This window comes from Acinonyx jubatus, chromosome D4 (assembly GCF_027475565.1).
Source record: "Acinonyx jubatus isolate Ajub_Pintada_27869175 chromosome D4, VMU_Ajub_asm_v1.0, whole genome shotgun sequence".
NCBI classification, from domain to species: domain Eukaryota; kingdom Metazoa; phylum Chordata; class Mammalia; order Carnivora; family Felidae; genus Acinonyx; species Acinonyx jubatus.
The window spans coordinates 73,720,784-73,744,070 of NC_069391.1; the positions used below are offsets into that span (position 1 = coordinate 73,720,784).

A 23,287-nucleotide genomic window follows, 5' to 3' on the forward strand; every position below is an offset into this window, starting at 1 on the left:
GAGCGATTGTATGCACAAGAGTGAGCAAGGGACAAAGAGAGAGAGGGAGAGAGGGAATCCCAAGCAGGCTCTGCATGTCAGTGCACAGCCTGATGGGCAAGGCTCAGTCTTGTGAATGGTGAGATAAAGACTGGAGTCCAAATCAAGAGTCTGGTGCTTATCCAACTGAGCCACCCAGGCACCCCTCTAGTGACATAGGAGTCCACATAAAGGGGATGAGATTTGTCTTTGCTTTCCTGGCTTATGTGAACTTTAATCATTTTGTAGCCCAGATATTTAGAAAGGGAGTCTACGGTATAGATCTTATGCCTCCGTGACTTGTTTGATCTAAGTCCCGGGGTGTGTGTGTGTGTGTGTGTGCGTGCATGTGTGTGTCAAGGGGGTGGAAGTAATGGCACATAAAAGAAGGTAGTTACACACCTGTCACTCAGGAAGCCTATATGCATTCTTGACCTGTAGCAATGGTACAGTCACGACCTTCCTTTCCACTCTGGATAAGCACGTTTCTCCAGAGACATTTCAGAAAACATGAAATATGAAAAAGGGATTCCTGTCATAAAATACAATTTACTCTGGAGACCACAGGTTCCATGAAAGCCGGAAGCAAAAGGAGTTCCCCTTTTGCAGCTGTTAGACAAAATAAAACCTGAATGAGCAAGATTTTTTTTTTTTTATTTTTGCCATTTATCAGTCGACCATCACAACATAATAAACAAACATTTTAAAGTAAACTGCCTCAATTGAAAGTGGAAAACCAAAATACTAGAATGGGATTCTGCTGGGGCAATCTTGTCCCCCCTCCCCCCTTTTTTTCTATTTGATTCTTCCCTTTGCTTCCACATGATTCTGCATTTTCCTGTAAGTCGAGCATAATTCAATCTCGGTCTAGAAGGGCAAATTTGATCACTTGGCTGTTAAAACATCGTGTGCCTTTTCCAGAAGAGTTTGTAACAAAACAAAACAGAAACAACCTCAATGGCATATAAACTGGAAGCCATCAGGAGGCTCTTGGAAACTTGGACAGCTTCGTTTGCAGTTTAGGATTTAGATGTGTATCTCCCGTAACTTTGTGGACAGTTTCCCTCCCCGCCCCCCCCCCCCCCCCCCGGGAACCGGTGACAGTTCCTCCTTCCCCAGTCGCACTCCACGACCGAGTGTATCTAAGACCGAATTGGGGTCAGAAGTGACGCGAGATACTTTTGTAACCGAATGGCGTTTTGGAAATAGGAACGGGAAAGAGCCCAGAAGTGGCCGGGAGGCGGCGCCGACCCGCGCGGCCCGGGAGTGGTGGGGCGCGAGCGCGGACGGTTCGCGGAGCCGGCCCGGGCTAGGGGGCTGGCGGGGCCGCCTCCCGCGAGTCTGCGTTCCTGGGCCGGGGGCCGAGCGGCAGGCAGAGGCCGCCATATTCCCGCTCCACCACGCCCGGGCGGGCAGCGGCAGGTTGGCGGCGGCCCCGACCCGCCCCTCTCCGGGGGGCGGCCGTGACCGCTGCGCCCGCCGGCCCCCACCGGCGCGCGGGAGCGGGAGGCGCCCGCAGAGCCCGAGGGGCCGGCGCAGCCTGGGGAGCGGCGGGCGAGGCGAGAGCCGCACTGGGAGGCGCGCCGCGGCGGCTGCGAGCCCAGGAAAGCCTTCCAGGAGGGGCCGGGCGGCGCCGCCTCCCCGCTCCCCTCCTCCCGCGCCCATCCCCTCCCTCCGCCGCCCCTCCTCCTCCCGCCGCCGCCGCTGCCGCCGCCGCCGCCGCCTCCCTCCCGGATCTGTGCTCCAGTTCAGAGAAAGAAGAAAATGTGTGTGTGTGGCGAGGGGGAGGGCGAGCAGTGAGCAGCCGCTCCGCGCCTGGCAATCGGGGCCGGGGGTGGGCGTCTGGCGGAGGCGGAGCGGAGGCGGAGGCGGCTGAGCGCGCGGCGGGCGAGCCGGCGAGCGGGCTTTGCGCGCGAGCCGGGCGGTGGGCGCGGGCAGGGCCCAGGGCGCCCGGGAGCCGTGTCAAGCGGCAGCGAGGAGCGGGCGCGCCGGGCGCGGGGAGCCGTCGGCGGCCGCTCGCTGCGGGGACGCCCCGGTGGATGTGCTCTCGCCGCCGGGCGCAGGGCTTAGGGGAGCCTCGGCGGCGGCGGCGGCGGCGGCGCGGGGGGCTAGGCGGGCCGCCCGTTCCCGGGGAAGGAGGCGCGGGCGTCTGAGCGAGGCCGGGCGCGGCGGCCTTCCCTCGCGCGCCCCCCGAGCCAGCGCCCGCGGCCGCCTCCCGCGCCCGCCTCGCTCCTCCCGGCGGCCCGAGCCGCCCGCTCCCGCCGCGCCCCCGGCCCACCTGGTGGCCCCGGCCCTGGCCGCGGCCCCCGTGGCCGTTCCCCGAGCTCGTCCCGGACGCGCGCCCGGGCGGCGGGGGCTCGGCGGCCACCGCTGCCTCGGGGGAGCGAGGGCGGGAGGGTGTGTGTGCGCGCGTGTGAGCAGGGGGTGCCGGCGGGGCTGCAGCGGAGGCACTTTGGAAGAATGACTCTGGAGTCCATCATGGCGTGCTGCCTGAGCGAGGAGGCCAAGGAAGCCCGGCGGATCAACGACGAGATCGAGCGGCAGCTCCGCAGGGACAAGCGGGACGCTCGCCGGGAGCTCAAGCTGCTGCTGCTCGGTGAGTACAGCCCGGGGCCGGCTGCCTCGGGCCCTCCCGCCGGGCCTCCGCGGCCCCCGCCTGCCGCCCTCGGCCCCCCGGGTCCGCTGCCCTCCGCGGCCCCCGCCCCCGGGCGCCCGCGGCTCGCCCGGACCCTCGGCGGGCGCGTCCCCGGCCACTACCTGCACCCGCGCGGGCGCGCGCGCAGCACATTCACATTCACATACACGCGCGCGCGCGCACACACACATACAGAAGCGCGCGCGCGCGCACACACACACACACACACACACACACGCACGCGCGCAAGCACACACGCGCAGAGGGGTCGGGGCTGCCCCGTCCCGGGCCTCGGCGTGTGCCCCTTGGTATTCCTGAGGGCTGTGCCTCCCGGGAGCGCGTTTCTATGCTGTGCATCTGCTAAATGGCAAATCCCTTCGGGGGAAGAGGTGCGGGGGTGGGAAGGTGGGCAGCGGGGTCGAACTTCCAGTGTCTTTGCTGTGGCGCCCCGTTCCGGAGAGGGGAACTGTGGTGTGTGTGCGTGTGTGTGCGTGCATGCATGTGGCCCGAGGGTGGCGATCCGAGCCGGGGCACACTGGGGGACTGCCTGCGGTAGGGTTGCCTGTGTGAATCCATTTCCAGTGGTGGGGGTCTGGGGGGAATGGTGGTCAGACTCGCGACTGGATTGTCCATGGAGTGATGATGAGGGAGCCTAGTGGTTGGCTCTCTAAAGAAAGGGGGTTTATGTATTTCGGGGGGGGAGGACGGGCAGGCAAGCTCAAATGTGTCACACAAGTGCTGCTGCTCTCTAGCCACCAGACCACCGAAAGGAGGGATCCAGAAGAGTTTCTTGACCAGTGGATGGTGACAGGTTTGTTTCTCGTCAGCACCATTTCTTCCAGTAAAAAAAAAGGAGGGATACGGAGGGTTGTGCTGTGTGGTTGTTGACAGCGACGGGTTTCTTTTGTTTAATGAGGCAACCCAGATGCAGGCCTGAATTCACAATAGTTGCTACTGAAAACCAGTGCAGCCTCTCAGTTACTCTCCCGGAAACAAATAGAAACCTTTTGTTTAAAACGGACAGCATTTTAATACCTTTGGGATCTAGGCTAGAAGGAAAACGGGAAGTGTAGAGCAAAAATTTGCCTTCAGTCTCTAAAACAAACAAACAAACAAACAAAAAACCCAACAACAACCCAGCGTTCTGTCTTCACACAAAGTTATCAAGAAAATGCCATTTCTCAAAGAGGAATTCTATTGATTATTATCTTTTAGAGACTGTTCAGAATCAAGGATCAGGGTGCACATAGGAGCCGGCGTGACCTAACTCTGAGCTATGGTGGTAGGAAGAATAAACAGCTTTGCAGTAACAGGCCTGAAAAATGCCTGCACTTGTGTTCAAGATATTTGCGTGTATAATAAATGTTCCTCAGACATGTCTGGAAGAAAGAAAAATTGTGCTGTCAATTCAGATTGAAGAAGCATGCGTTTTATTTCGTGAGCATTCCATGTCCAGTTGCCTTTGGGACTGAACTGCTTGGGTACTGGATCACTTACAAGAGGGAACAAAATGTAATCATTACAGACAGTTACAAATGGTTAATTTACATGTCATGCTTTATGTCTTGAAACCACATTCGATAAATGTATACTTGTTTGTACAGAACAGAAGGCAGAGCATTGGATAAAAGAGGTGGGCTTTAGGGAACGAAGCCAGGGGAGTGGAAAACTGCATTTGGAATATTAAGATTAAAAAAAATGTTTTTTTTCCCCTCATTTTGGGCTACTTCTAATGGCTGAATAATGTGTGATTGAATCTGTTGCAAATTCTCAAGATTGGGAAAAATAGGGGAAGACAAATACGCGTAGAGTGTACAAGGGCACGATTAAGGGAAAAAGCATGTGTTTTAGAGAGACTTCAGAAGGGATTTTCTTTTGCCCTGTTTACAGTCTTTGTTTATGTTTAGCTGTGAATACAGCATTTGAGATCTCTCAAGCCATCCCTGTTTCCTGAAATGTGACAGCTCTAGGTGCCAGCAGCTGGAATTAGAACGCAGGGGGTTTGTCTGTTGGAAGGCCTAGGTTAGATTATCTAGGATGAAGACTTTGAGGGAAATACACCTATACGGACATAATTACATACTGTGTATTGAAATAACATGATGTTTTAAAAATGCACTTGGAGATAATTTTATGAGAAAAAAAATTAACAGTTTTCCTACTAAAGTGGTAGTAATGGGGAACTTGGTCTCTTTTTAGATATTTGAGTAGGATTTAATACAGCCTTGTGCCAGCCCCCAAGTATGGCCTATCAGAAGGAGTGGAAAATCTGACATTAATTTAGCACCTACATTCATTAGTAACATTCAAAAATTGTGCAACTTTTTGTTAGGAACATGATCCCTAGGCATCACATACTATTTCTTACAGCTTTGTGATCTAGATATGTTGCTTTTGTAGCGGAAGGAGTGTGATACCTACACTATTTCTACAGTAAATACTCTCTCCTAAATGTAGGGGTGTGTGTATGTGTGTGTGTTGTGTGTGTGGGCTTCTGATTTCACAGTTTTTTGAGTCCAGGAGGAAGATAATGGTTGACTTGAACCAGATATCTGGGAGGGCTTCTGTTTGAGGAGCTGCTCTTGGATCAGCTGCTTTGATGAATTCACTGAAGCTTCCTTTTACTACCTGTCCAAAGGAGGCTACGGGTTTTATCCTTACACAGTTTAAAGATTTACTGATGTTTTTAACTACCTTATTTAAATCGAGGGTTCACTCTTCTATTTAAATGGCATTCAGTATAAGTAAATTTTAGTTTAAGACATGACACCATGTTAGTGGAAATGGATTTATTTGGCAGGTGATCTTTGCATTGTTCACATAATTATTTTATGTGTTAGCGTAAAGAATTAGGGAACTGCCTAGATGAAAGTATAGCAGTAAAATTGGAATCGTTTTTGATACTTACACAGCAATTATGACAATGTATTTTCCAATTCTGTACTAATATATTTTGATTTTTTATTCTTTTTTTAAATGAACCCAGAAACTTCCAACCATAAAACACCATATTTAGTTCTGAATTGTTGTTTTCTTTACCATATTCTTTCTCTGAATTTATTTAAATAAGTATTTTCCTTGCCAGCTCAAAGAAAACTTGCATATATACGTATATATGCAAGAGAACATTTTAACTTGGTTGAAGTTTTATATGCTTTATAGGTATAAAGTATTTTGTATTTCCTCTAATTGATCAGTATTAATGCTAACTAAATATTTATTTAAATAATTTTTTTTAACGTTTATTTATTTTTGAGACAGAGAGAGACAGAGCATGAACGGGGGAGGGGCAGAGAGAGAGGGAGACACAGAATCTGAAGCAGGCTCCAGGCTCTGAGCTGTCAGCATAGACCCTAATGAGAGGCTCGAACACATGAACTGTGAGATCATGACCTGAGCCAAAGTTGGACGCTTAACTGACTGAGCCACCCAGGCGCCCCTAAATATTTCTATTTGTAGTACATAGGTCACACTATTGAATATGAATGTGTCTTTAAGTCTGTGTATAACAAATGGCTTTGAATCCCTGCATTCAGTCACAGATATTCATGCAGAAAATTTTTTTAGTTCCTTGAAAATATATCTTTTCCCTCTTAAATCTGTTCTTACTTTACATGTTTTTAAAATCTTTACTCTTTAGATAATCATCAAATGGGAAGATTTAGCAAACCTTTTTAATTGATTGAATTCCACCTATTGAAAATAGGCAGAGTTTAGGCCAGTCTTACATGGAAGAATGTATACTCTTTATCTTCTAACTGAATTACATATATGATTGTAGATTTTCTTCCTCTTCTAGGCCAGTAGCTTATGAGGTTAGTGATTGTGTCTGTACTGGTCACTATGATAGTCCAACTTCTAGCACAATACCTAACTCATAGAATGCTCTCAATAAATGTTTGTTGAGTGAGTACATTTATTTATGACCCCCCCCCCCGACAAATTGGGAGCATAAAGTAATGAATAAATTATGGAAACACAGGGATATGTAATGCTTTTAATCTGTGGCAGATAAAATCATGATCTTTAAACAGTTGAATGTAACTCTTTGAGCCTGTTGGATGTAAGTGCATTCCAGGACAGAAAGTGTTAATGTAAGTTGTTACATCACACATTGAACCAGTGTATTACAGTTCTGTGCTGGATGAATTTGGGAATGGTAACAGTCATGCTTAAAGTATGAAAGTTTAAAAGAAAAAAAAGAAACCATTCGATATCTTGCTTACTTTTTATCGTGTAGAAGCTAATTTAACCCTGTCATCTTCTGGTCATACACTTTCCCCATGATATACTCAACAGAGTGAATTTTAAATTCTGCAGCATACAGGTGACAGATTTTTGTGATTTATCTGTGCAGTTAAATGAGAACCACAATGATCAAATACAGAGTTTTAAGAGTTGTATATGGAGGGCGCCTGGGGGGCTCAGTGGGTTAAGCATCTGACTCTTGATTTCGGCTCAGGTCATAATCTTACAGTTTATGTGTTCAAGCCCCATGTCAGGCTCTGTGCTGACAGTGTGGAGCCTGCTAGGGACCTGCTCTCTCTCTCTCTCTCTCTCTCTCTCTCTCTCTCTCTCTCTCTCTGTGTCTCTCTCTGTCTCTCTGCACCCCTCCCCCATGCACTTGTGCTCTCTTAGAAAATCAATAAAGTTAAAAAGATGGACAAACATGAAAAAAATTAAAAAAGAATGGCAGATGGAATATTTTTAATTGAGAGGTATATATTTGTACTGAAAACCGTACAGTTACAGAGCAAGAAGGCTGGGAATTGCCTGGCAGATTTAGATTGTATGGAGAGTTCATTCGTGTGGGCGTGGATAAAAGTGCCTGCCCCACGACCCCTCTGTAGAGTTCACTGGAGAAGAATGGGGATGTTGATGGTCTGAGTTAACCTAGAAGTTAGTGGCTGTCTAGGACGGCCCATCAGAACCAGGGAAGGCAAGGATCCCTGTACGCAGCCCTAATGACAGCATCTCCCTGGAAATACCAAACGATGGTGTTCATGAGGCTGCTTTAAAACCAACCAGTTTTATTTTTGTTACTCTTTTTGCTTCCAAGTGTTAAATATGTTTCTAAATGTCAGGATTTATTTGGATGCATTTCCTCTTTTTCTTTCTGGTTTTTTGTTTTTGTTGTTGTTTGAAACACGGGACTTATAGTTTCTATCCGAAGGGTGGAGTGTTAGCATCCCTCATAAGAATCAGAATTGTAGCTCTGACTACAGCAAAGCCTTCAGAGTAAGATTTTTGCTTTGAGCCACGTAGATCCATTGTCTAGATCTGCCGTGGAACTCATCCTTCTGCTCACATGTCATTTCTTCCTATGGGAGCTTTGGCACATGTTAAAACCATGCTGAACAGTGAAGTTATCCCCTATATATCGATTCAGATTTTTTTAGGTAAATTTAGAAAGGAGAACCAGAAGAATAATTTAGTGGCCATTTTGTTTATTACAAATAAATTTGATAGCCTCCTTCTCATTAAAAAACAACAACAATAACAACAACAACACAGCTCCACTTTATAGGAGATGGTTTATATTCGATTTTGTAGGTGCCTATTCAGTATAGTTATGATTTTTATTACAGATGAATTTTTAAGGACCTGAAACAGCTTTCACAGTTGTGTGGCTGCGTGCTATGCTAAACTTAGCAGAAAAAAAGGAACAGATTTTTCTTCATGATCCAGGCGAACTTACACTTGAGAAGAAATGAACTAGATTTTCCAAGGATGATTTTGATTCCAGCATTCATGTTAATTTTTCTTTAAGGGGAGGTTATTAGTTCTGTTGACATTAATGGAAATGTTGATTGGGTGTTGTAGAGGAAAAGCAGGGAACTCAAATGGTACATCTTGGGAGAGAGAAGCCATTTTAAGAAGGTTAGGATTGCTTTCTTCCTAAGGAGGTAGAGGGAGGGAGCCTGTTTGCTCCAGACACTGTTTTGGCTTGAGGGAAATACAAGTATTTGTAGCAACAAATTTAAAGTCTAATTTCCTTGTTTCAGCTGGGAGGGTGATGACATTTTTCAAAAGGAAACTGGTATCATGGCTTTTAAGCAATGTTAAGATCTTTGCAGAATTCATCCTAGGGAAGTGTGAAATAACAATAGAAGGTAAAAAGTGTGATTGCTGGTAATTAAATCTGTGGCAATAACTGACTTCAGTAAACAGCGAATGTTTTCTCCTGTGCTGCCGAATGGAGTAACATTGAAGACAGAGCTGTTCTCAGACCCAAACACTGTTTTGCGTGAACAGCTGTTACTAATAAAATGATAGGAAGTTGTTCCACAATCACCTTTGATTTGTTATGTTACCGATATGTAAAAATCTGTCTGATTTCTCATCTATCATGCAGTAAAAAGAAAAAAAAAATGACCTAACCATGCTGTTGGAAATGAGTTCCTAAATTCTAGGTGGTTGGCCATGGATCTGGACTTGACAAACAAAAATATCTGTATTTTGATGCTGAGAACCAAAATCTGAATTCACTGACTAGCTCTGGGGTTGACCTTTATACCTAGCAATAATTTCTGAGATCAGAGCAGAATATTTTGTTCAAAGACTTCATGGTTAAATTTTAAGAACAAAATTCGTGTGATTTAAAAATAAAGTTAAGAACATACTTCAAATTCATTTATTCCACAAACACTTGCCAGTTATTGGAAAATAAACACTTCCTCCAATTTTTTTTTTTTTTTTTAAATCAGACATATCTTATGAAAGAGCAGCTGCATAGAGAATGCTGGTCAAATGAGCAAGTATTAAGCCCCTCATTTATGCAAAATAATGTGCTGTGTGAGATACTCCTTATTTCTTACTCATCAGCAACGAAGACTACAAGTACTTTTCACAGTTTTGCTGTTTCCCAGTAGACGCCCTCGGACAGACATGTCCTTCTGAGTTTTATCCTTCCTGGCATTGGCTTTTCTATTGGCTCTTAATACAAAGAAAAAACCAAAATAATCTCAAGGCCATTGTACAAGCTTCCCGGGGATTACACAACTGGAGAAAGCAGATGATCTTGAGAATTACTTCCTAGGAGCGTATGGGCAAAAATGCCTTCAACCATGAGAAGTCATTACTGACCGCTTGAGCACTAATTGGGTTGGAAGCTCCTTGAGCCAAAGATGGCGGCTTTGGTTTTGTTTTGTTTTGTTTTGTTTTGTTTTTTTGTATCCCAGCATAGACAAAGCCTTGATCAGTTTACAGTGATTCTGTTGTCAGTAACTGGGGGCTTGTGGGCACAGAAGGGTGGGCAGCTGGATTCTCCAAAGAAAGGGCAATCAGAGGACATGCATGTAAACTTCTTGCTTCCGTCTAACGTGCATCATCCATATGTTCTCCATTTGCCACACTCCTCTTTGCCGTTTCGTGGGCCACCTGGGGCACAGTAAAAGCAGTTGGGTTTTAACAACGGAATAGTCTTTGTCTCCTGGTCCTGCTTCTCATTCATTGTCTAGCGGGAGTGATTCAGTTGAGCATTCTCATATTGTTTCAGCCTGAAAAGCCAATAGAAGCACATGCAGCAGTTTGAATGGAAAACTGTTACACAGGTCCTTTGAAATTTAAAAATTCCATGCACCTTTATTACAGGATTAATTTTGGATTGTGAGCAGTTTGACTACTTAAGAAACAAAGTAGTTGTTTCAAGGAAGTGCGGAATAGATTGTGGTGCGGTTGGGAACAGGAATGTCATTAATGCCATTGTATTCCTGAAACCTCACAGAAAGGAACAATAATTGATCCACAGAAAGAGCGAGAGTGAGACTTTTTGGCTCTGTTGAAGGAAGTGAATAGTGATGTTTAGAAACATAGTCATGCATAATTCTAAAATAGCCTTGAGTTTTTTCCCTTTAGAGAACTGAAATCATGTATTAATTGCCTCTTCCTGGAATTTGACTTTTTTTTTTTTTTTGATCACCACCAGTTGTTAAAAAATCAAGAGTTTTTCTTTTGCTTTTTTACATTTTCAAGACTCTGATGAAATCTTTATTTTTATTGTTTCTTCCCTACCTTTCTTTTTTGCTGTTAGGGCAAGCAGGGTGATTGCTGGCATCTTCTGTATACTTCCTGGTGACTGCAACTAAAGATCAGCACTTTGGGGCACCTGGGTGGCTCAGTCGGCTAAGCGTTCTACTTCGGCTCAGGTCATGATCTCATGGTTGGTGGGTTCCAGCCCTGTGTCGGGCTCAGTGCTGACAGCTCGGAGCCTGGAGCCTGCTTAGGATTCTGTGTCTCCCTCTGTCTCTTCCCCTTGTTTGCTCACACTCTGTTTCTCTCTCTCTCTCTCTCTCTCTCTCTCTCTCAAAAGCAAACATTTAAAAAAATAAGACAAGCATTTGAGTGGCTTACCCGCCCGTTATTCCAGCTGTTTGCTACAGCCCCCTTCTGTGCAAACACCGCCCATTCATTTACCCTTTCATCCCAGTGCCCTTTGGTGCCAGGAAGGGTTTCTTAGACTCCCTGGCACGCACATTTCTTTAAGATTTAGGGAACTTCCAAGTTGGAGCTTCCTTCAAACATGTGGCTGTGAGCTGGTGAGGGGAAGTTGGGTGCTTTACTACACTAAAAGGGCACTTGTGAATGTGCTTGTAGGAGATAATTAACTCTCTTTAGCAACACTTGAGTCCCCGGAACAAAATACATTGTTACTGAACAAAATGTAGAATTCTCCTTCCTTTCCCAGAGGGCAGGGACTGGAGACTGGTTCACGATTCCCAGCAGAGAGTGAGTGAGCCAGTGCCGGATAATCTATCACACCCCACTGGGTTTCAAAATAGGATGCAGTGCGTTTGCTAGAAAGGAGGACGGTGCGTGTAGGCCTGTGTGGAGTAAGAGCGAATCTTCCCCATTTTCATGATGTGAGCGTTCTCATCTCCGTACCTAGAGAGCCTTAAAGCCCCTCTAATTATATTTCTGTACAGATGGGGGGGGGGGTAGCATCAGCAGAGGCCTTTGCTTTTGTTACACCCAGTCAGCCTGAGCATATTTTGGGGTTTGTTTTTTTAAGGCAAAGATACAGTGTTAGTTTCTGACCCTCGGAGCGGATATTTTAGGACCTCCCCTTTCCAGAGCGGCTTCATTATACTACACGTTCTTTCTGCAGATGGTAAGTGCAGTTGTCCTCTTGTCCTAAAGAGCTGACCCATTTCCTGTGACTTGTTCTAATAATACAGGGTGACTTTAATTCTTGTTCCTAGTTTGCCCTTAAAAGAATGCTGGGGTACTTGCTACGGGTTTAACTCTTGTCTTTCTAACACTCGTGATATTTTTTGAGAATTGGTCAAGCACAGAGAAGCAGTAGCAGGCGCTGTGGAAGTTTATTTGGGTAAATAAATACACCCCCCCCCCCCCCCACATGGGTTTAGTTTCGTGTGTTTTTTCTAAAACCTGTAACTAAAGGGAGGTCAAGCGGTCCTGCCCTAAATCTCTTTGAACTATTGTGAAGGTGTTTCTTCAGGGAAAAGGATTTGTTCCTGGACTGTTTCTACAGAGACCCGTAGAATGAAGACATTGGACCGAACCTCACGGCTGTCTGAACGTTGAAACTTGCTCCGCTTCTCCGTCTGCAGCTCTGGCCTCTTGGCCACCTTCTGCCCAGGCTCATCCCTGGATGAGGGGCCCCGAGCCCCAACCCTCTGCAGTGGTGACAGGCCCTCCAGGAGGCATCGGCAGGTCTGGTGGACTCCTGGCTGCCCTCACCGTCCTCTCCTTCCCTTCCGGAAGGAGCACCCTGCGGGAGGCTCGGCGGCTCCGGGGAAGAGTGAGGAGGCATCAGCGAGTCTGGCCAGAGCGGCCCCCATGCCGCCTGGCACGCCGCTGATAGTTTCACTGCCTTCACAGGGAATGGTATCAAAAGCCTCCTGTCATATCAGCATGGGTCTCTTGCTTCCTGCAGGAAGGGCGATATCCTGGCAGGCGCAGGGGTGGAGCCTGCGGACCAGGCAGTGTTCGAGTGCTGCCCTGCTCAGGCCCCTGCCCCAGAGCTTTCGTGGGTACCCTTAGACCGCTGTCTTTGACCCACTGCTACTAGTTTTTTCCCCTTCATTGGGCTTTAAGCAATGCTTTCCATTTGCTTGCAGAGAACCTGCTGCCCAAGCCCGTTTCTGCCATTTTCAGTGAGAGCGGGTCAGTCATCTGAGTCTGGGCTCCAGGAGTGCCTCACACCTTGGTGGAGCACGTTTGGGGGACTGCTGTGTATTGGGAGCCAGTAGACTCCTTTTCTAGCACCTTCCAGGGGAGATTTAGAATCAACCCAGGAACGGAGCATTTGTGCCCATTTCCTCTTACATTCCTGTGCCCATCTTTTTTTTCACGGGGCCTTTATTGAAATCAGAAAAACAGGTAGTGGACTGTGTTTCTGAACTGCCCTTAGTTGTCATGACCATGTTCAGAGAAACTTCAAGGAGGCGACTTCCTGTGTCTCTTGTCTGCATTCTGGAGAAAGGGCTCTGTGAAGAAAGAACAGCTAGACTCACAGCCTAGGTCTGCAGAAGAGCCCAATTCCCCTGGAGGTGCCCGGCAGGGGTCTGGCACTCGTCGACCCCTGCTTTCCTCCCGGCCGCAGCCTCTTCCTCATTATCTTGTCAGCTTGATTTTGGATATGGAGTTGGACAGGTGCAGGGGAAAAGGAGAGCAGTCACAGATGAAGGAGAGTAATGTGAGTCTGGCGGGGCTTGGCTGGACAGAGGCTGTTGTTCCCTGGAGGGGTGGTGCGGTTGTGTCTTCGCTAGACTCTGGAGGAAGGAAAGGAGAACAACAGAGAGGTGCTCTGTGCGTTGGCCTGTGGTTGGAAAGTGCCAGGCCAATGCAGCTTCTCTTACGAGCTCCACTGCCCCCCCTGCATTTCCTCATCTGGTCACGTCTCCTGTGCCCTTGCTTCCCCGATCCCAGATTGGGAGAGGAGCAAGGGCAGCAGTCTGCTTGTGTGGGAGGTGCTCTTGTTGCATGCGTCCTCCCCTGACCTTTTACCCCCAGAGATGGTTAAATAGACCAGGCACAAAACTCATGTCAAGCAGTGTCCTGAGAAAAACCATTCACACATTAAAAAGAAAATGTACACCATGATTCCTCTGTGTGTGTGTGTGTGTGTGTGTGTGTGTGTGTATTTAACCTGGCAGCTGCTGAAGGTGACAGAAATGCATCTCTTACTGTATTGAGAACTCTGCTAATTTGGCGATGGGTTATTAGAATGTCTCTTGAGAGATCCTTGTGCAGGAAATCTGCTTTCACCTGGCTTGCTTCTCCTACAATAGAGCACCTGTCAGTTGCCCAAGGCAATAAGTAGATACATAGTAGCCTGAGATAGTCTTGCCAAAGTGGATTCACACTCACTGTGGAGGCATGTAATACATGGAAGTAATCTTGTAATTTTAGCTGATCAAGGCACCTGTCAATTGATTGTGTTCTCTTAGGAGCTGTTCACATTCTGGGGCTATTACATCCAAGCCCAGGGAGTAGGTTACTCAATAAGCCCTGAAGCCTGTTTCCATTTATGACCAGCATTTGAAATGGGGTGCTTTTGTTCATGATAGAATCGAGTTATGAGGATTTCTTGAGTCGAAAATGTAGGCAAATATATTTTGAATAATTTGATTAATTTGAGAAGAGAAGTAGGAAGAGCTGAAACAAAAGATACTTGAAATCAACCCCTATTTTCATGACCAATCGATTCCTAATGGGTCAAGAACTAACAATTTGCCAAGCTACCGGATCCTCTTGGAGCCAACTCAGATAGGACACGGATTCTGGAGATGGACGGCCCTTGCTGTGGTCCAGACTAATAAATGGCGTGTCCTCTGCACCTCCTATATGATGTGTTGGGTCACCACCTGAGATGTTATCCAGAGCACATTAGAAATGACTAAAAACTTTGGGCACATACTAGTCTCTTGTAACGTCGAGTCCCCAAAGTTTCCCATGTTCTGTGAGAGAATATACCTATATGTTGCTTGATTAGTTTCTGATAAGCAATTTGTATTTCCCTACGCATACGGTTCTTGACAAAAGGTTGCATTTTAATGGGGGGAAATCATAGGACTTCGTTAATAGTATTGCTTAGGAAATCTTGATTCCAAATATATTTTCATGAAAATCACCAGCTGTGTCCTTTGAGAAACACATTTGCTATAAGGGCTTTCCACTCCAGGCCATGCTTATTGTGGGAACAGAGATTCTTGTCTAAGGTTTTTCTAAATCCCTAGAGTCTATCTGTGAATTGCTACTCAAATTACAGTGTATCCTTCCCAGAATTAATTAATGCATATGCATCCCAGTGTATTGAATCATGGGGTCACACAATGATTTTTTTCTATTAAATACATTCTCTCTTTATATATCTTCAGACAGCATGCTATTGCCTGAGTTTATATTGTATTTTATTCTCTTTTTGGAGCAAAATAAGAGCACTTGAGGTAGTTATCCTTTGGTGGTATGATTGTCTTCTAAAATAGTAAAGTTTAATGATGAGAAGAACTGTCGTATTTAATAGAGTTTGAGTCAAGAAGTGTTTATTTTCTTCCAGTTAAGAATTTTCTTACATTCTTAAGAAATACATTATTTTGTTTTCACATTGCCCTTCAAAAGAATGAGTCCCTTCTATGTGAATAACTTTTTTTTTTTAAAAGGGTGTTAACCTTTTTTGAAGTATAGTTGATACACAATGTTACATTAGTTTCAGGTGTACAATGTTATTATGTTTCATTGTTCAGTGATTTTGAAATCTTATAAATAATGGAATCGTTTCTTTACACAAAGTTTGAAATTTAAAAAAAATTTATTCATGAACTTATTCAGAGTGTACTAACTTAAGAAACATGATTTGTATGAGTGTGTGTTCCTTTCTAGTCTGTTTTATTTTTATATGTGTCTTGCTCAGGTGTAATCATACTGTATAATAATATAACATTGTGTTGTAAGCATTTTCTATATGATTGTATAGACTTCATATTAATATTTAGAATTTAGAATTGCTGTATAATATTCTTTTAGAGGATACATATTAATTTGCTTGCTTACTCTCACTTTTTTGGACACCTAGATTTCTCTCAATGTTACTATTTTGAAAATAATGCTGTGATGGAGTTAGCATTTTTTAAACACACACATGCTTTTAGAATAGATTAATAGAAATGTTAATTCTAGGTCTGAGGTTATGAAAAATTTTATGACTTGATTGCACACACCTAAGACACATTTTGAAGTGATTGTATGCAATTTGCAATATCATGAGCAATATTATGAGAGTATTATTGAGTTAACAGGCAAAAAAAAGGTATGTGATTTTAAAATTTGCATTTATTTGATCACTAGTGAGAATGATCATTTGCCCATGTGTTTGTTTCTAGTTGAACTTATTATTTTGTAAGTTGACTCCTTATTTCCTTTGTCTGTTTATGCCATTTTCATATTTACTGTAAATAACCCCAGTGTTTTGTTTTTCTTTGTCTTTGTTTTGAACTATTTAATACAGAAGTTTTAAATTATTTTGAAGCCATATATGTTGATCTTTTTCTATTCTGTTTTGAAATAAAGGTCTGATTCTGGTTTAGATACTCCATGAAAGTCAGATTTACTGTTGTTGTAGGTGAAACTAGGTTGAATGTAGTGTTTACATATCACTGTTGTATGATTCTTTTTCTTCCAAAATGGCAGTGAAATACATACACATGGAAGTTCATACTGTTAGAGATTATATAACATAAGTTCTTCTGTATGTAATTGGTTTTTTCATCCAGTAATACGGAATGGATATCTTGCCCTGTTAATATAAACCTTTTACATCACATTTATGCTTGTTAGTGCGACAGTGTATTTTTTTTTTAATTGTAGTTGCAGCGTATTTTCAGTCTTCACAGTGGTGTGCTGCAGTTAGTTTGTATCTACTCATGAAAGTTTGACACATTTCTTCTCGATTCTCTGTTCAGTGACTTCACCTGGATAGCTTGAAATCAGCCAAGATGTGGAGTATTTACGTCACAGAAGTTGGCAGGTGCTACCAATCAGGGCTTTCCCCTCCCGCTGGGAGAACTTGTTAAATATTAACCAGCACGTTTACTAGCACTTACACCTGACCTCTACCTACTGATGGGTAGTTAGTTTGATTCCATTTGAAAAAGTTACAGTTAATGCTGCAGTGAATATTGCAGGGGATCCATTTTGTACACTTGTACAATTGACCCTTGAGCAGATAAGTTCCTCAGAGTTAGGTCATCAGCCAAATGACAGACTTACTTTAAATTTTGATACACATCACCACTTTATCTTTCAGATAGGTTGTATTAATTTACTTCACCACCTCTAATGTGCGTTAGTGACTATTTTGACAACGTGATAGGTAAAAACAAACCCAAACATGTATTTTTTGCATTTTTATTGGATAAATTTCTATTCATTTCTGTTTTTATAATTTTCGTTTCTATACTGCCTATTTACAAAAATAACTAACAAATACCTCAGTTTATGATTTAGTTAGGTTTTTGTCACTTTTTACTTCCATTTTATTAACCGATATTTCTAGAAAATTGACCATTTTATCTGCAGAAGGATGGAGTGGGTGCTCTAGGATAAATGTACCCAAGGGGAAAAGAAAATAGAACGGATATGATTATAGGACAGGTTTGGCCATGTGCAAAATTGTACTGACACAGATGTTTTTGATGGTGATTTTTTTTTTTCCGGTTTCTTGTGCTTTTACTTTTAAGAAACTTGCTAAATCCAAGGTCTCAAAGATTTACTTTCATGTTTTCTTCTAAGGATTTTGTAGATTCAGGTCTTATATGTAAGTCTCTCATGCAGTTTGAGGTGCTTTTTGTATATGGTGTGAGGTTGGGTTCTGACTTCATTTTTTTTTTACAAGTGGATATCTAGTTGTCCAAGTACCATTTATTGAAAGGACATATTCTTTCCCCGTTGTGGGGTCTTAGCACCCTTGTTATTTATTCTTGCCTTATCTTTATTATTTTATTTCTTGAAATATCTCTAGGTTTATTTAGTTTTACTTTTTGTATTTTCTTGAGTTAAAATTGTTTGATTATTTTAGTATTTTCTAGGTTTGAATTAGAAATGTTTAAAACTTTGAATTTTTCTACTTGTTTCCATGTAGTGTTGATATTATTCTTTTACAGACATTTTAAAATTATGGTTTTGATTTTTATCTTTGAACCAGGGTTGTTGAAGATAGTTTAAAATTTCTAAATGTTTATGATTTTTGTTATTTCTAGTCTTACATCATTTTGATAGGAGAATATGGTCTGTACTGTTTTTCCTTTCCTTTTTTTTTTTTTTTTTAATTCTATTTATTTATTTTGAGAGAGACAGAGACCGTGCAAGTGGGGGAGGAGCAGAGAGAGAGGGAGACAAAGAATCAAAAGCAGGCTCCAGACTCTGAGCTGTCAGCACACAGCTTGACACGGGGCTCAAACCCACGAACTGCAAGATCATGACCTGAGCCAAAGTTGGACGCTCAAATGACTGAGCCACCCAGGTGCCCCTGGTTTTTTTTTGTTTGTTTTTTTTTTTTTTAAAGATTTTATTTTTAAGAAATCTAGACCCAGCATGGGACTGGAACTCTTAACCCAAGATCAAGAGTCGTATGCTTGACCAACTGAGCCAGTGAGGCATTCATTTTTACTTTCTTGGAATGGTAGTCTGACATATAGTCAGTTTTTGTTTTATGAATACATAAAGTGTGTGTATGTGTGTGCGTGTGTGTGTGTATAATAAAACATAAGATTATGAGTGCTATTTAATTTTGTTGCTTGTATTTGTAGTGAATCTCCTTGTTTATATTGTGAACCAACCAAGTACTGAGAATTGAGCTGAAGCCTTCCATTACTGTAATGTTTATGACAATTTCTTGTATTTCCAGAGATTTTTGTTTTGTATATGTAAGTATTCTGTTTTCAGGTGCCTTAAAAATGTCCTTGAGAATTAAGCTTGCATTGTATAACACTACTTTTTGAAATAAATCAATTCTTTTGCATCTTGAATTCAACTTTGTTGGGATTCGTATGGGTCTTTTGTTTTCATTTGCTTGGTCTGTTTCTCCATTTATTTTCAACTATTCTTTAAAAAAATTTTTTTTAATGTTTATTTGTTTTTAAGAGAGAGACGGAGTGCAAGTGGGGGAGGGGCAGAGAGAGAGGGACACACAGAATCAGTAGCCGGCTTCAGGCTTTGTGAGCTGTCAGCACAGAGCCCGATGCGGGGCTCGAACTCATGAACTGCGAGATCATGACCTGAGCCCAAGTCGGACGCTTAACTGACGGAGCCACTCAGGTGCCCCTGTTTTCAACTACTCTTAATCTTTTTGTTGCTCCTCTGAGAGGTTTTGTTTGTTTTTGTTTTACCCCCAGTTTGAGACTCTTCCTGCTTCAGTAGATGAGGTCATTCAACTCACACATGTGGGTCTCAGATAGATACAGTTGTGTTTTTTTGCATCTGATTTCTGTCTTCCGACTCTTCTATTGATTTCTGGCAGCTCTCTTCCTCTTTCCATTTTTCCCCCTCCTTCCTGCTTTCCCTTCTGTGTTACTTGGTTTGTATTGGGTTTCTCGTTCTGTTTCCCACCTCAAATAATTTGAAAGGTACATAGTCTGCTTTTAATTTTACTTTGCCCTTGTCCCCCCAACTCTCCCCACCCTCCCGCCTCCATGTACAATGGAGCAGAATTTGTTCATCTATCAGCAGGGGTTGAGAAACGTTTAATGTAAAGTGTGAGATAGTAAATATTTTTGGCTCTGTAGTCCATATGATCTCTGTTGTAGCTACTCAACTCTGTCATAAACTTTGTTAGTGAATGGGTACAGCTGTGTTCAAATGAAACTTTTTATTATTATTATTATTATTATTTTTTTTTTTACAAAAATAGGCAGCAAGCCAGATTTGGCACTATGGCTATAATTTACCAGTCCCTCATCTGTATTGCATCCATTCTCGGCTGTACTGGTGTGTAATTTGCATGTTCTGAGTTTTTCTTACTCCTATTATAGACAAGTTAATGATACCAGACTTAAGAGGGTTCTCTAAATCTTAATGGTTAGTAATACTCTTTACACATTTTATTTTATATGTGTATTTTACTTTTCTGTCTTCCCTGAGACAACACTGAATGTATCAAATGATAAAAGTCTTTTTTTAAAAAAATGTTTGTTTATTTTTGAGAGAAAGAGAGAAACAGAGCGTGAGCAGGGGAGGGGCAGAGAAAAAGAGGGAGACACAGAATCCGAAGCAGGCTCCAGGCTCCAAGCTGTCAGCAAAGAGCCTGACACGGGGCTCGAACCCACAAACCGTTGAGCTCATGACCTCGGCCAAAGTCCGCCATTTAACCGACTGAGCCACCCAGGCATCCCATCAAATGATAAAAGTCTTATAAGAACAACATAAAGTAATCTGTGGCTAAGGACATTTTTCTGAAGGTTCGTGTCTGTCCCTGTAATTTTATTGATGGTCACTGAAAGGCTAAACATCAATAGAGAAAACTGAAACTTTCTTAATTTGAGTGTAAAAAGGATATTTGTGTCAGTTGGAGTGAGAGGTGTACCTCGTATTCAAGATACATTCAGGATCGTTTCCATGCTCTTTTTTTTTTTTTTTAAATCCACATCTTGTGTATTTTGGTCTTCCCCTTGATCACAACTTCCTGACTTCAGATTCAGTAGATCTGCTCTCTTACCCTGAAGTGGTTTTTCTTCTGCTTTTACTCCTCCTCTCACTGCTTCTGTTCACTTCCACCAGCATAGAGTTAACGTTTGATCTTGCAGCCGATGGGAACATTAACATTTCACAAATTATTCTGTAATTCTGCAAAGTTCATACACAGAGTTAATTTATTTTTGCACTTTCTAAAACTCTTAATCCTTTGATTTCGTATTCAGTGCCTGGGATGATCACAGGGAATCATTTCTAGCTAAGCCTAAAGAAACCCATCAAAGTATTTTGTTATGTATTGCTTATTTGTTATTCAGCATTCATTCACAAATTTTAGTATTTATATATGTTTGCGTCTGTAATTAAAACTACATATTTAGCATTAGTTCTGTATTTACATAAATGCTTATCACCAGATATTTCTTCTTTCAATTTCTTTAATCATATGCTTTTATTTATTTTCATTCACTTATGAGTTGGCTGGATTTTGCTTTCAGATAGATGTTTTGTGAAGGGTCCATGGATAATGTGTTTATTTTTCCTGTGTATTTGAGAATGCCTTTCTGTGGGATTCACACGTTAATGACGGCTTGCATGGACATAGCATTCTTGGACTCTGCGTCTTTTCCGCCCACATTGCTTGCTACATGATAGATGTTGCTCCATTGTTTTCTGACATCTAAATTTGATGAGGAGTCTGTAGTCAGCCAGAATGGTTTTTTCTTTGTGATTTGCCTTTTCTATCTGGGTGTCTCTTTCTTTCTTTAACATGCAACTTTAATAACTTCACCAGGCTTTTGCTTCAGTGTTTTATATTCTTTATTATTTATCCTGAAGCACTGTGAACCCATTCCATCTGTATCTTAATCCTTCCATTTCGAAGATTTCCCCCAGTTTACCATTGGGTTATTTTCTGTGTTCCGCAGGAATTGTTTTCCTCTTTCGTCACACCACGTCTTCATGTTTCGGACTTCTGTTTTTCCTCTACCAAAGTTGTCAACTTGCGTCTGATTGCTTCATTTCTCCATTCTTTTCCTTGTGTGATTTGCCCCGATAGCTTTCCCGCAATGCTGACTTGCCCGTGGTTGGCACATAGCTGGAATGATGGGAGTTCTGCTATACGATTTTTTCTTAATTTCTTTTTAACATTTATTTATTTTTGAGAGACACAGAGAGGTAGAGCACAAGCAGGGGAGGAGCAGAGAGAGAGGGAGACACAGAATCCGAAGCAGGCTCCAGGCCCCGAGCTGCCAGCACAGAGCCTGACGCTGGAACTCACGGACCACGAGACCACGACCTGAGCCAAAGCCGGCCACTCAACCGACTGAGCCACCCAGGTGCCCCTGCTATACGATTTTTATTCCTCGACCTCATTTTTAAGTTCTGCAGTATCCTTATTTCCTCCCTTAGCTCTGACAGTTTTCTTTCGACCTTATTTTATGTTTTAATATCCTGTGTCAAACAGCTCACATTTTCTTAAGTATTCTTGATAGTACAGAACTGTTATACATTGTTTTTTTCTTTCCTTCTGTTTCCTAGAGTAAATCTTCCAGAGCGTTGTCTACATTTTCCTTTCTCGCGTGTTCTGCGCCTTGTCCTCTTCCGAGTGTTTCACATTTTGTCTGGCCCTACCGTTTGTCCAAAAATAGTGTGGGTGGAATCTCATTGACTTCCTTCCCTATTTGTCTTGGGTCGGTTCATGTCCTTCCCTTAGCACTTGAGCCGGAGGGCTGGCCGATGATGGTATATATTGTTTTTAGTGCCTCTCTGGCCAGAGTAGGGCAGTATGGGAGGCTCCGTGCCAGTGGACAGCCTCAGTCTGTGAGCTTTGCTGCTCCTCAGTTTCATTGTATTTTACGTCCGGGCCTACTTGTTCCTCCTCTTTTGGGCGAGCCAGCCTCTTTGGTGAGAAATCCTTCCGGAGAGTGCCTTGTCGTTGATGGCTTTCAGGTTCTGTGCGTCCCTGTGGGTGTATTTCCTTGAGGCCACTTCGTAAAGTAGGAGTGCTTTTCGCCCTCAACCCTGCCTGCTCAGAGGAAACACGGGGGTGGGCTGCTCAACACTCTCCCCTTAGCTCCTCCACAGCTCGTAGAGGCAGGAAGGTGAGTTTCAGTTAAGGACTTACTTACCCTTCCAAGTCAGGGGATGTCAGGAGTCTTTCCAAACCTTTGCCACTTGCTTCCTTCAGCTTTGCGCTGTTTCACAAGCGTAAGAGGCGTGCATATTCCCAGCAGGCTCTATTTGGTCCATTTGTATTGCTCCTGATGGATAAGTCCTTTGCTATTTTAAAAAGACTTTTTTAATGTTTATTTTTGAGAGACAGAGAGAGTACGAGCCAGAGTGGGGTAGAGAGAGAGAGAGAGAGGGAGACACAGAATCTGAAGCAGGCTCCGGGCTTTGAGCTGTCAGCACGGAAGCCAACGCAGGGCTCGAACTCGTGAACTGCGAGATCATGACCTGAGCTGAAGTCGGATGCTTAACTGACTCAGCCACCCAGGCGCCCCCAGTCCTTTACTATTATTAATGCAGATGAGGTTTTTCTCTGCTTTTCTTCTTTTCCTACATTTTGAGGGGTAGAAAGGAAGTTACTGTTTTTTAGAGCCCTTTGCTTTTTTTCCAGGAAGTCGGCCTGTGAGTCTTGATGACTGTAATGAACACATGTGAAGTTTTTCATGGAGAGTTACAATTATAGAATCTCAGTGAAGGATGTGTTTTAAAGTCCAAGCGTGTACCCCATATTTGAGTCACCTCTGTAATGTCCCCCAATTTCTCGTTAGCTTGTATTCAGTAGTGGCCACATCATTCCCCGAGAGGAATTAATTCTTGGGTGATTCTTGTTTGTGAGGAAATTTTCATCTATTGGACTTTAGTCTGTCCTGAAACTCATCCTGGGTTCGTTCTTTGGGGACATTGGGACTCTGGAACCCACTGGAACACATCTGCTCCTCCAAATAATTGAGGTTGGCCTCATGACACTCCTAGGCC

At 43.5% G+C, this 23,287-nt stretch overlaps 1 protein-coding gene across 1 annotated transcript in view; it reads left to right on the top strand.

Annotated features, from left to right (window-relative positions):
* Positions 1-2,331: 2,331 nt before the first annotated feature.
* Positions 2,332-23,287, top strand: part of GNAQ (G protein subunit alpha q) — a 311,423-nt gene continuing 290,467 nt past the window's right edge. Inside the window, exon 1 of the mRNA XM_027040994.2 lies at positions 2,332-2,614. Within this exon, the coding sequence (XP_026896795.1) occupies positions 2,479-2,614 (136 nt within the window). The 5' untranslated portion in view covers positions 2,332-2,478. The remainder of the gene's footprint in view (positions 2,615-23,287) is intronic.